The following is a 12,783-nucleotide window of genomic DNA, read 5'->3' as shown; positions in this document are numbered from 1 at the left end:
AGAGGAATCACCACTGACTGCTGTTGGGTGCTCCTAGAGACATCTCTAATGTAGCCAAAAGTTGCACTCGAGTCTGCTGGACCCAGGACTGCTATCAAAGGATTTCTTGCCTTAGAAGAACACTAGCCTCTACCAAGGATATTCGCAGTGATTGCTGGGTCGGGAGAACAGTAGCCCAGACGCTGCTGGCCTTTAAATGTCAGAAAGAGGATGCCATGGGAACCACATGCAGTGGCCAAAGTTGCCCCATCTCACCCATGCACCAAGGAATCACCCACAGCTCACCCTTGTCGACTGCACAGCTCTAGGATGATATTTGAACATCTTTTCTGCCTGCATCCCCAGCATAGGAACCACTTCATTGTTCTCTATGGTGGTTGTTTTCTAAAGGCTGGAACTGAACTGATAAAGGGTCTGGTGGCCAGGTCACTGCCCAAAGTTACCTTAAGTCAGGCTGAAGTTGACAAACTAACTGTTTTAAACATTAAAAATTTTTACAAACATTTGTTGACCAGTGCTGTTTTGTGGTTGTATTGAAAGTTTTTTTTTATTGTTTTCAAAATACATATCTCTGGAACCTCCAATGAAATTTGATGAACATGGATTCTAAAAATGTATAAAAATATGTTCTATTTTCATAAAGTATTGTTGTATCTCTTGTATGACTTTCTTATTCCATTGTTTGGTGCTCTTAAATGATTTACACTCAGTTCCTTTGTCAAGCTTTGCTGCTCGAAGCCCCAGATACCCAGGGTTGAAGAAATGTGATACAAAGAAGCTTGACTGGACCCAAGACAGTTTTTGTGACTGTATTCCATGATAAGGCTTTTACTGTCATATCATATAATACTCTGAAATTCTCACATACATAATATGTCATACCATGAGACAACCACATGTTTAAATGAAGCACATTGCCTCTTATTCCCTAGAATGCCCGGTAAAGCAATGGAGAATCACAGTTACCTTTTTTTGATGTTCCAGGATTTTACAACATAACAAGATGTTCTCATTTGAATTTGTAGAAGCAGTTGTATGCCAAAAAGCCATCAGGATGTTTATGTCCATGCGCCGGACAGATTCCATCAGTCGAACTGTAATGACAACCCAGAGAAACAGACACATGTACAAATAATGCCCAAACAGAGGTTACTTGACATTTTTTAGAAGTTTCGAAAAAAGTGTCACAAGATATTTGTTAACTTGCAGCAAAATTTGCATGAAATATTAAAGAAAGGACTCTTGTCCAAGATGCATTGGTGCTTGTGCAAATTATGTTTCATGTTATTTTCTTACATATTGATTATATCTGGAATTCAGCGGTAGGTCTTGCCACATTGAGATTGACACTTCGTGTCCATTTTAGACTTTTACTCCAACTGTTAGGATCACAATTGGTTTTTGTACCTCATTCCATAAAACTTACAGGCGCTTCGTTTTAGCTTGCTAATCAGGGTGACAGCTGTTGTGATCTTCCGTCCCCGCCCCGTTCTGCCGCGGCTTTTGCCGTTTGTTGCGGAGGGCTAAAGGACCGGACATACCTGACTAGCACTTGCGGGTTGGGAACAGCTGATGTGATGTGTGCGCGAGACACCCGACTCACTGCTATTTAAGCAGCATGCCGGCGCGGACGCGAGAACACCAGCGGTAGGTCTTGTCACCTATCATTTTGCCCTGCTGCTATTTTTAAAAACCGCATTGAGATTGACACTTTTTGTTCATTTTAGACTTTTACTCCACCTGCTAGGATCGTAATTGGTTTTTGTAACTCATTCCACATGCTTACCGGCACTTTGTTTTAGCTTGCTAATCAGGGTGGCAGCTGTTGTGATCTTCCCTCCCCGCCCGTTCTGCCGTGGCTTGTGCTATTTGTTGCGGAGGGCTGAGGGACCGGACATACCTGACTAGTACTTCTGGGTTGGAAACAACTGATGTGTGTGTGAGACTCCTGACTTACTGCTATTTAAGCAGCATGCCGGAGCGGATGCACAGAGGCGCACCGCTGGCACGCCAAAGGCAAGCCCGTCTGCACCTATACGCGCCTAGATCGGGCCCAGGGCCACCCCCCCTGTCTGTTCCCTACTGATCTTGGGCCCAAGTTTAAAATATACAAGAGATACTCTTGTAAGTCTTAACTCCCAGATGAAGGATTCCTGTCTGCAACTCGATCCTTTGAAAGAGCCTAAGGTGTGCCCTCTGTGTGACATGAAGTTCCTCTTCACCAAAACAAAATGCAGCTTTAACTCGCATCAAGTCCTTTACCCGCAAACAGTTTTGAAAAAGTCCCTCCAGGGCCTACTCCTGAATACACGCTCTTTAATTAAACACAACATTGAATTCGCCGAGCTGCTCGAAGCTCACAATATAGATATGGCATTTGTCACGGAGAAGTGGGCAGATGGAACATCTGATCCGGAGCTATCATTAGCCATACCCCAAGGATACTTATTAATCAGGAATGACAGACAGGATAAGTGGGGAGGGGAAATAGCGATTATTATCAAAGACACCTTGTCGATGAAAAGCTGTACTTCAGAAAGCAGTCCTGATTGTGGACTGCTTTCATTTGGAATCACCATCAGTGAAAACTATATATTTAACGGCATACTGCTGTATAAACCACCAGGGGCTAAGAACAAGTTTGTAGAGACAATAGGTCATATCATCGAGTCTAGTGTTGACTTTCAGGAATTTTCTATCTTAGGTGACTTCAACTACCATTTAGAAAACATAAATGACCAATAAACAATCTCGCTTCTAGAGCTGATGGCCAGTGTCTTGATGGAACAACTGATCAAGCATCCTACCCACGAGGATGGCACACCCTAGATGGAATATTCATATCTAATCCTCAATTGAAAGTGCAGGAGAGGTTGCCAATCCCCTGGTCTGATCATAAGGCCATACGGTTGGTACCTACCTAGTCCCATCATTTTACTCGTCCTCATTCTGCTCTTAGGACTTTTAAAGGGAGAAATTTGAAGGAAATCAGCCCACAGCAGCTGCAATTAACATTAGCTGCCTCTAAACCGACACTAATGCCCGGAGTAAATACATCAACCAATATTTTTACTATTTGGATAGCAACCGCAGTAAATATTCTAGCTCCAGAAAAAAACATTTACTAGCAAACGGTTGAAGAAATCAGAACCTTGGTCTGTGACTCACTGCGCATCCAGAAGCAACCATGCAGACAAGCTGAAAGGCGCAGGAGAAAAACTTATACGGAAGCCAGAAAAACAGTTTATACACAGTCACTGACTGAATATAAAAAGATGATTCTGGAGAAAAAAAGCAGCTATTTCTCTGAAAAATTGAGCAGGCGGGCAACTCAAGTAAATTACTTTTCTCAACTTTAAAGGAATTAGTGACACTTCCCACCCCACTAGCACTGAATAGCAATGTTACTTTCTGCAATCAACTCAGAGATTCTTTTAGGGACAAGGTGCTTTCTATCTATGATTTCTTCAGTGGAAAAGGCAATGAGCCTCAAGTGAATCAACCCTCTTCACCTACGCAACATCCTGGCCATGGCTTGAATGCTTTTATCCCCCCAAATGTAGAACAGGTTTCGCAGATATTCAGATTGGTGAAAGCAGGGGCTCCATAGGACCCCTGCCCCCCTAAAATATTCCAACAGGCAGCTGATGAGATCAGCGAGCAACTCTGTCTGATTTTCAACGAGATCCTTATGTCCATCATTTTCCCAGAGGCTTGGAAGAAGGTCTCCATCCTCCCCCTGCTGAAAAAACCTAGACACCAGCGATCACAATAATTATCAACCCATAGCAAGGATTCCGTTTCCAGCTAAAGTTTTGGAAAAAATCATAAATCTCCAACTTACGGCCTTTGTTTCCTCAGAAAATCTGCTGGACTCTTCACAATACAGCTTCCGGCAAGGGCAGGGTCCGGAGACGGCCTTGGTCATGGCAGCAGAGAAGCTTCGCTCTATGCTGGTTTCCGGTGCAAAGGCCGCCTTGATCCTTTTGGATCTTTCAGCGGCCTTTGACACCGTGAACCATGACATCCTCATTCTAAGGCTTCAGAAGTTGGGAGTGTCAAGCTTAGCACTAAGCTTAATCAAATCCTACCTTAACAATAGGCGACAGTAGGTTCAGATTGATGATTCTTGTTCAAAAAAATTTTTCCCTTCCTTGTGGGGTACCGCAGGGCTCATCTTTAAGCTCTACGCTGTTCAATCAGTATGTCATCCCCCCTAGCTGACGTCATCAGGAAGTTTGGCTTCTTGCTAGTGTCCTACGCCGATGATACCCAGATTTTAGTATCCATCTCAGGCAATCTGGAAGAAACGGCGGCCAGCTTTAATCAGTGTATGACCTGCATGGATCACTGGATGCGGGCAAAGTGCCTAAAGCTTAATGGAAGTAAAACAGAGGTGTTTCTGCTGGGCTCAGACTCCACCATTTGGTCTCAGAAATGGTGACCCCCAGCTATGGGAATACTTCCCACCCCAGTGCGTAAAGCTAAAAATCTAGGCTTCATCTTCGATGACAGTCTCACCTTCCAACATCAAACCAAGGTCGCCTCTCAGGTACATTTAACTCTAAAACGAATTCAGAAGGTGAAACCTTATATTCCCCACCTGCAGTAAAAACATTGGTAACAACTTTGGCATGGAAACGCCCTTTATCTGGGCCTTCAGAAACAGCACTTGCTTAAACTGCAGCGTCAAGTCAAAATTGTCAGAACAGAAGTTAAGTAGTGTAAGGGGTAACAGATGCTGAAAACAAGAGCAGTGAGATAAAGCAGCATTAGACAATGTGCAGGTAGGTGTGGCTCCCCGAGGGCCCTGTATATCCAGGTTGACAAATGACAAGTATTTCATTAAGAAGAAAGCAACGATTAGGTCAGGTGGGGGGACAGTAGGTTCTGTCTAAGAAGTGAACACCAGGTCACTTGACAAAATATATCCGCTTAACCTGACCCAGAACCAGTAGGTACCAAAAAAATGGGTCAAGGCCTAAAAGGTGAAAACATATATGTGGAAAGGGGACCAAATGATATAGCAAAATAATGGTGGAATTATTTGCTCACTTCTAATAAATGTTGATGATCAACTCCAAGGATCTACTTAAAAGCTTCCCATCATACATTTCATATATCAACCTTTTCTAAACTCAAAACCTAAATTGAGATACAAAGCTAAATGTTTGGTATTTTGCATCATTGCTCTATAGGTTGTCTCATATTTTATATTTATTCAAATGTATCAGCGACAGCTTAGTTTATCTGCATGTTAAACTATATTTCGAGCATTTGCATAGTGCACATTTTGCCTTTGACTTTGTCCTATGGTGCTGTCCGCAATCTGGTGGCTTTCCACGTGAGGCAAGTGTTAACAAAGCAGACCAGCCTCTGCTTTATGGAGTAAAGATGTGTTACTGGTATTGTGGGCTGGTCATACTTTGGTTGAACTGGATAGTTAAGGGTTAAGGCTGTGTGTGTTCACCATCAGCGGATACATTCTCCAAATAGCTAAGTATAGGTGTGCATGTGCTTCTGTGTTTGTGCTGTGTGAGTAGTGTTTCTAATGTTGGTGCTTTTGGTTTTACAGTGTATCTGAATCTGTGTTCAATGTATGCTAATGTTTTCTGTTGGAGGAGCTACTGTGATAGTCGACATACTGCATGCCTGCAGTGTGTGGCATGCTAAATAAGTGGGTGGTGTTCTATTTAATATGTTGTGGAACTCTGTGAGTTTCGTAATCAGTAGGGCTACTGTAACTCACATGCTGGCCAGCTAAATTACATATCGTATTTTCCGGCGTATAAGACAACTGGGCGTATAAGACGACCCCTCCTACTTTTCCTGTTAAAATATAGGGTTTGGGCTATACTTGCCGTATAAGACTACCCCTCTTCAATGGGTCAATGGGTATTGAAATGAATGACCCATCAAACCTCAAATATGTTCAAAAGGCCAATCCAACCTCTATTGTGTTGTGATTCACTCACCCAATATGCGAACAAAAGGCAGTGTAGGTCCCTTGGTTCTTTAAAATCAATTAATAATCCCAGCTGCTCTATTCAGGGAGTGCATTTATCTAATCTGTAAGGAAAAGAATTCAATTGTACACTGTACTAATGTTGTGCACTGTAACGTTGCACATTACTTGAAGGACACAGTTTACAGATCACACACGCTCATTTCACTTGACACTGGGACACTGGCAATTAGACACCCAGCGTATAAGACGACCCCCAACGTTCAAGAAGATTTTCAAGGGTTAAAAAGCCATCTTATACGCCCGAAAATACCGTATCTTGTCTGTGTTGAGTTTGTGAAACACGTTCCGTCTTATGTGTTCTGTTGCAATTGTGTGGCATTTGAGACCCCCATGATAACTGATCATAGATTAATGTTGAATGTGTTGAATTCATGTGATAGAGTGCTTTATTTTATTTCGGAGTATTCTGTGGGAGAAAGGCAGACTGTCTTGCTCAGGTTTGGTTATTTCCTGTAACCTACTTCTATGTAAATCTAACTGCTTGAACGACACCTTGCACTTGAGGAAGCCTACGGAGGGAAATGTAAAGAGAATTAGCACTCCCAACAAAGCTTCCATAACTATGCAGACGCAATAAAAGTGCCTCTCATGATAAATTCTAGAGCTGTTACTCTCCATTTTTATAATGAGACTCCTCAAATGTTATGCTGTGTTAAAGCCCCCGGCATACAAGACAGCATATATAGGAGCTCTCTAACCTATCCAAAAGGACACAAATGGCATTTGCTAATCACAAAGAGCCTTTGGGCAGAAATTAGAGTTCGTTTGAGGACACAAGTATCTCTAGATTGAATGTCAATTTCGATTACAGAGTCCCATATGTCTGCACAAACTGAAGAAAGTGGCTCCTCAGATGGTCCTCCCTTCATGCCCCAAGTTGCTGCTGATTGAAATTATAACATTAAATAAAATATAATAACATAGTATAAACTAACATAACATAACATAACTTATCAATCTACTAGAGTTTAAAAGCCATGTTTGCTTGAAAACTAATCAGTTTAAAGATGGATACAAAAATGTCCTCAAACTCGGTAGCTACACGTTTCACTGCCAGTCCTGTAATGCTCCTGGTGAAAAAGGCCCTTCAACTTGGGTCTCCCTATTCCCCCAATTGTATAGTTGTTGCCTGCCTTTCTCTGTTTGCAAAATGTGAATATTTGAGTCAGGATGCGTGATGGGGGACCATGCATGGTCAATTCAACTCATCTATGTTAGACTTCAGATACACCTGAACAATTGTTCATGTTATGTGACTAAACGTGTGAATTTATGATAAGGGTTTTTTTTATCCAGGAATGGTGCAGCTGTTTGTGACTTTTGTATCAAATATAAGAGATTAATAAATATAGATTTAGAAGGCACTGCTATGGCAGGCTCTTCTAATTTGCCCCTGTAGCAAATCACTGCATTTTGTTAGTGAGGCTTACAAGTTGTGTTCCTGCTCCTATGCTCCCCATTGGAATGTATTTTCTCCAGGTCACTGTTTTGGACCATAACTTCTGAAGCTATTTGCCACATCTATGCAAGTTCTAAAATGTCAGCATTTTTTGGTGGCCCAGCCTACAACTGTTCATTTTGCTTTATATTTCTGGGGTTAGTTACCTCCTATCCACAGCCTAGGAGTTCTGTAATAATTTGTCCGTACTGAACAAAGATTCCATTTGTGAGCGAGGATTGCTGGGAGCCCAGGCTTCTCCTTTTGCCATCAGCATACGCTGTCCCTCGGTCTCTGTGAGACAGGTACTTCCAAAGACACCTGCCGTCTAACGTAGCTCTGCGGCCACCAGCAGCATTTGGCTGCACATTTTCACAGCCCACACTACACTTGATCATCTTTATTGTCCACATAAGGATTTGGGGGACCCTGGGTAAGACATAATTTGAGGGCATCTGTACAGTACACATTTGAAATGTATTACCCATTTCCTACTATTTCAATCCTGCTTGATGCCAAACAATACTAAATCATATGTCACACTATGACAGGAGCACACAATAACAGATTAAATATGTCCTGACTGGTATCCCAAAAGTCCGTAAAATGAATCAAAAGAGTCAGTAGTGGCATGAGGTAAAGAGTTTTAATAGAGAAACAGAATAGGCAAAGATCAAATAGTGAGAAAGTTCACTTTCCCATGGGGCCTCTTGGAAGGTGGGGGCCCTGGGCAATTGCCTAATTTGCCTATGCCTTAAAACGTCTTTGACCATCTTGCCTGGTGATCCAGTGGCCTCCAAGCCTACCACACACATGCCATAAGGCTCCAATAATTTGTCAGTGCTATGTTTGGTTGTTGAATGACCATTCTGCCGAGGTGGTGCCAGGATTTGAAACACAGCCAGTACCTCCCACCACAATGACTGTGGCCCAACACGCTCGGAAATGAAATACTAAATGATCAACGCCGGCGCCATACATTGTAACATTGAGTGACTGCTGCCTCCATATCCGCATGTACTTGAATATTGAGGGGTTGATTCACCTGCATTTCACGTACTATATTATTACATAATAGCTTCAAGGACAGTGTGTTCTGTGCTGAAAATGTACTTTTTACAGAAATGCATCCCTTCATTTCATTAAAACTATAAACAATCAAAGAACTCACACAAAGGGGAAAACTCAGGGGCAGATTTAGAAGAAAGTGACCCAGGGGCATACTATCAAGGACTGATGTTAAAATTATCACAGTTTTATCGGCAGGAAACTGCAGATAAAACGGCGATAATGGGCTTGATAATACGCCCTTGTTAATTTCCATAGAAGCCCATGTTCTGGTAATAACATGGGCTTCTATGGGAATTAACCCTTTCGATGCTGATGACGAGCTCAGCTCGTCATCACCCACGGGTGTCATGTGCTGATGACGAGCTGAGCTCGTCATGCAAACAGCAAAATGGTAAATCCCAGCACAGGAGGGGGAAAACGCCTAGCAGCCAAGAGGTTAACAAGGGCGTATTATAAAGCCCATTATCGCCATTTTATCGGCAGTTTCCTGCCGATAAAATGTCGATAATTTTAGCACCGGTCCTTGATAATATGCCCATCAGTGCCTAATGCAAGCCACATTGAGTCACTTTCAAAGCACAGGGATGCAACATATTAACAACAATATGTCGCATCTCAGTGCTTCCCTCTGCGCTGGCGTACAAACTGCTGCTGTGAGCCATGTGTAGTGGGGAGATTGTTTTTGTTCAGGAAGGATTCCCTTCCTGCACAAAAACAATCTGAAATGCCGTTTTTCAACTTCTATGTGTGCTGCATTAGCACCCATAGAAGTTGAAAAACTGCATTGTTTCAATGATTGTTGATGTGCCGGAAGGGAACCCTTCCTGTACATAAGCATCATTAGAGGTGATTTCCTCTTTCTATGTGTGCTGCAAAATGCAGCACACATAGAAAGAGGAAACGAAAACAAGGAGAAATTAATACATTTCTCCATGTTGCGCCCCCCTACGCCTCCACTGGGGAGGAGTAGAATTCACACTAATTTCCAGATTTATGATTCCTTGTGAATCTGAAAATGTGTCTGGTTCCATGGGTGCTGCGTGTGATCACCCATAGCAACACCCATGGAAAGCACCTTTCATGAAAAGTGCTGCATGTAAAGGGGTCATATTTACAAGGACAAGCAAAGTCACACAGGGTGGCTTTTCCTGTCCTTGTAAATATGTGCCCACATGCATCAAGCATTTTTGGAGTCGCAAACGGTGCGATTCCTTAAAATCGTCCGTTTGCGATTCCAAAAATGCTTTTTGAGATGCATCATTTGTTTTTGTTGAAAATCGCTAATTTTGCAATTTTCTAAAATGCGATTGCATTTAAGGAATCGCAATTTTGCGATTCCTTAAATGTAATGCATCATTCTTAAAAAAATTGCGAATTTAAAGTTTGCAAGTGCAAATTACCACAAGGTTGAACCTCGTGGTAATTTGCGAAAAATGTTTAAAATGCTCAAATTAGCATTTTAAACTCTGTCATGTTACAGACACACATGTCCTTAGGACATGTGTGTGTGAAACATCCATTTTAAAATGCATTTCAGGGGTACAGGGGGGGGGTCCTTTGGACCCCCCCCTGCACCCATGGAATGCATCAACATTTTGCGAATTCCAATTTGCGAATTCGCAATTACCATTGATTCCTATGGGCCTTTTGGCCCATAGGAATCAATGGGAATTGCGAAATCGCAAATTGGAATTTGCATAATATTTGCGATTCGGTAAAAATTGCGATTTTTACCGAATCGAAAATATTATGCACTTTCAATAATGCATCCCGTTTCGCGATTCCTTATTTGCGGTTCGGTAAAAATCGCAAATTTGGAATCGCAAAACGGGAGTTTGATGCATGTGGGCTCTGGAGCGTTACCATGCGCCACCGATACAACACGAAAAATGATGAACCGGTGTGTCAAGGGACTTGTAAATCTGCCCCTCAGAGTAAATTTGGTTTTGCTTTCGACCACTTACCTCCCTCAGGGACTGGTCTGCAGCAGCAGATTACTGCCCTCAGGCGGGCTCGCATGCGGAACTACAAGAGAAACAGAAGAATCATTTGGTCTTTCTCTCTAAAACCAGATTTCACCATTTCATCACATTGATATACAATGTTACACCCTGTGCCGCTCAGCCATTTTCTCGTTGAAATGTAGTAGCTAACTACTGAAGGGAATCCGCTATATTCAAATGCTATGGTCGGGGTACAGTCGGAAAACTGGGGTCTAAACCATGAGCGTTCCTACTCCGCTAGATCTACAGCACATGCCTTAACCACACATATGCCCTAAGCACGCATCTGTGTGGTTAAGGCAATATGCATACTAGCTGCTTTCCTGCTACGGACAGAAGCAAGAAGACCTTGCAAGAAGCGGTGAGTTTATTTGTGCTGGGTGTAGTTTTGGGCTGGGGGTTGTTTTGTTGTAGTTTAGTAGGCTGGTGGGGTTGGGGTAGTTTTATAGGCTGGGGGTGAGTCAGATTTAGTTTTGCCGGCTGGAGGGGGTGAGTCGGGGTTGGTTTGTTGGCTGGTGGGTGGGTCAGGAGTAGTTTTGTGGGCTAGGGCTGATTCGGTGTTGTTACACGTTCTATGAGCCTCCTCGGTGAGCTGCCCTCTAGCTCACTCCTGCCTTGATGGGGAAGTAAATTGTAAGTGTAACTCTTTCACTTCACATTGAAGGCCTGTAGTGGAGCGAGCACTAAACATGATGTTTGTACAACTATGGGAAAGAGATCACACCCCCATTTTTTTTTGGGAGAAACTAAATTATTGTCAACAAAATTGAGAACATCTCAAATGACAACTCTTTTCATGAAAGTGAAAACTTTAAAGTAGGCACTATATTTTGTTCACTACTTATCCTCCCAAACTTTTAAACTAACATTGTAAGTTGGGAAGAAACCGTGGGGCAGATCTACAAGAAACTAACGCAGCGTGATGCAGCAAGTCATTTTGCTGTGCTGCACTGCGTTAGTTTCAAAGCTCAGGGATGCAACATATTTACAACAGTATATTGCATTTCTCTGCTTCCCCTTGCGCTGGCACACAAACAGCTGCCATGCACCGGCGCAGGCATCCTTGCACAGTGGTGCAAGGATGCCTGAATCATGGGGAGATTGTTCTTGTGCAGGAAGAGGCACCTTCTGACATTCTGACACATTTCCAGATTTACAATTTCTTGTAAATCTGGAAATGCATCAGTGGACATGGGTGTTGCGTGGGAACACCCATAGCAACACCCATGTCCCGCCCCTAACACGCAAAGAGTTGCGTGAACTGGGGCGATACTTACGAGCACAGGTTAAGTCACGCAGGATGACTTTATCTGTGCTTGTAAATATCACTCATCAGTCTACGCCACAAGTGCCTCATGCAACTAGATGCACCGGCGGCACATGGGGATTGTAAATTTGCCCCCATATATTTAGGTCCAATCATTTCTCAGTCATCAAACAAAAACATAGTTCAAAGTTCACTACAAAAACTGTTCTCGCTCCCTGTGTTTTTAGTAGGTGACACTATATTGTTTCCTCTCCTGTTTTAAAACATTGCATGTCTTATGTTTTACCTTTGTTCACCTGCAGCTTCTTTTAGAATCGGGCCTTAACATGTGAATTTTCACCCAAATAGCAGTACTCATCTCTATTTCAGAAACTCAAACCCTGATAATGACAATTAAGCATAATACCTCATTTACACTTACAGGCATGAAATCAAAACTCACATTGTTGGACATCCTGAATTGAGTCAAATTCAAATTTCAACCGTGGTTGATGGTGCTCACTCAACTAGACTGTAGACAATTAACTAGGAATCAAGAAAGAAAAGTAATGAGTTGAGTCAAGAACTTCAGTTGTCACAATAATTTTAGAGCAAAGGATTCCATGAGTTGTGAAAGTCGGAGATCAGTGGCATAGCCTCCCATAGTAGGAAACAGTATACAATATATGCTTTATAAACACTGGAGATTCAAGTCGGGTCTGTGAACTACGACCTTATTTTTTAACATGAATAATTTCTGATGTCTAAAAGGGATTATAAGAGAAAGAACATCATCTCTATATGCAGGGTTCAGTTCAGGGGAGGCGAGAGGAGAAAAGAAAACTTGATTCTCACCTATGCTGTTGTTATACTAAATCCCCAAATACCAAAATATTTCAATATCATTTCGCCAAATAGAATGAGAAAACACCTTCACTGCAATGTGCTGTACAAAATAATTCCTCACTTGTCATCATTAAAACCCAGACCTTAAGTT

At 42.4% G+C, this 12,783-nt stretch overlaps 1 protein-coding gene across 1 annotated transcript in view; it reads right to left on the bottom strand.

The window, feature by feature from the left end:
* LOC147697768 (uncharacterized) overlaps positions 1 to 12,261 on the bottom strand; it is a 52,446-nt gene extending 40,185 nt beyond the window's left edge. The window contains exons 1-3 of the mRNA XM_086933337.1: positions 12,250 to 12,261; positions 10,502 to 10,562; positions 967 to 1,094 (exon numbers count right to left, since the gene is read on the bottom strand). Coding sequence (XP_086789463.1) covers positions 967 to 1,094; positions 10,502 to 10,562; positions 12,250 to 12,261 — 201 coding nt within the window. The remainder of the gene's footprint in view (positions 1 to 966; positions 1,095 to 10,501; positions 10,563 to 12,249) is intronic.
* Between the last annotated feature and the right edge of the window lie 522 nt (positions 12,262 to 12,783).

This window comes from Lissotriton vulgaris, chromosome 8 (genome assembly GCF_964263255.1).
Source record: "Lissotriton vulgaris chromosome 8, aLisVul1.2, whole genome shotgun sequence".
Classification (NCBI taxonomy): domain Eukaryota; kingdom Metazoa; phylum Chordata; class Amphibia; order Caudata; family Salamandridae; genus Lissotriton; species Lissotriton vulgaris.
Note: the sequence above shows the minus strand (reverse complement) of the source record. Positions and strands in the feature narration are given on the sequence as shown.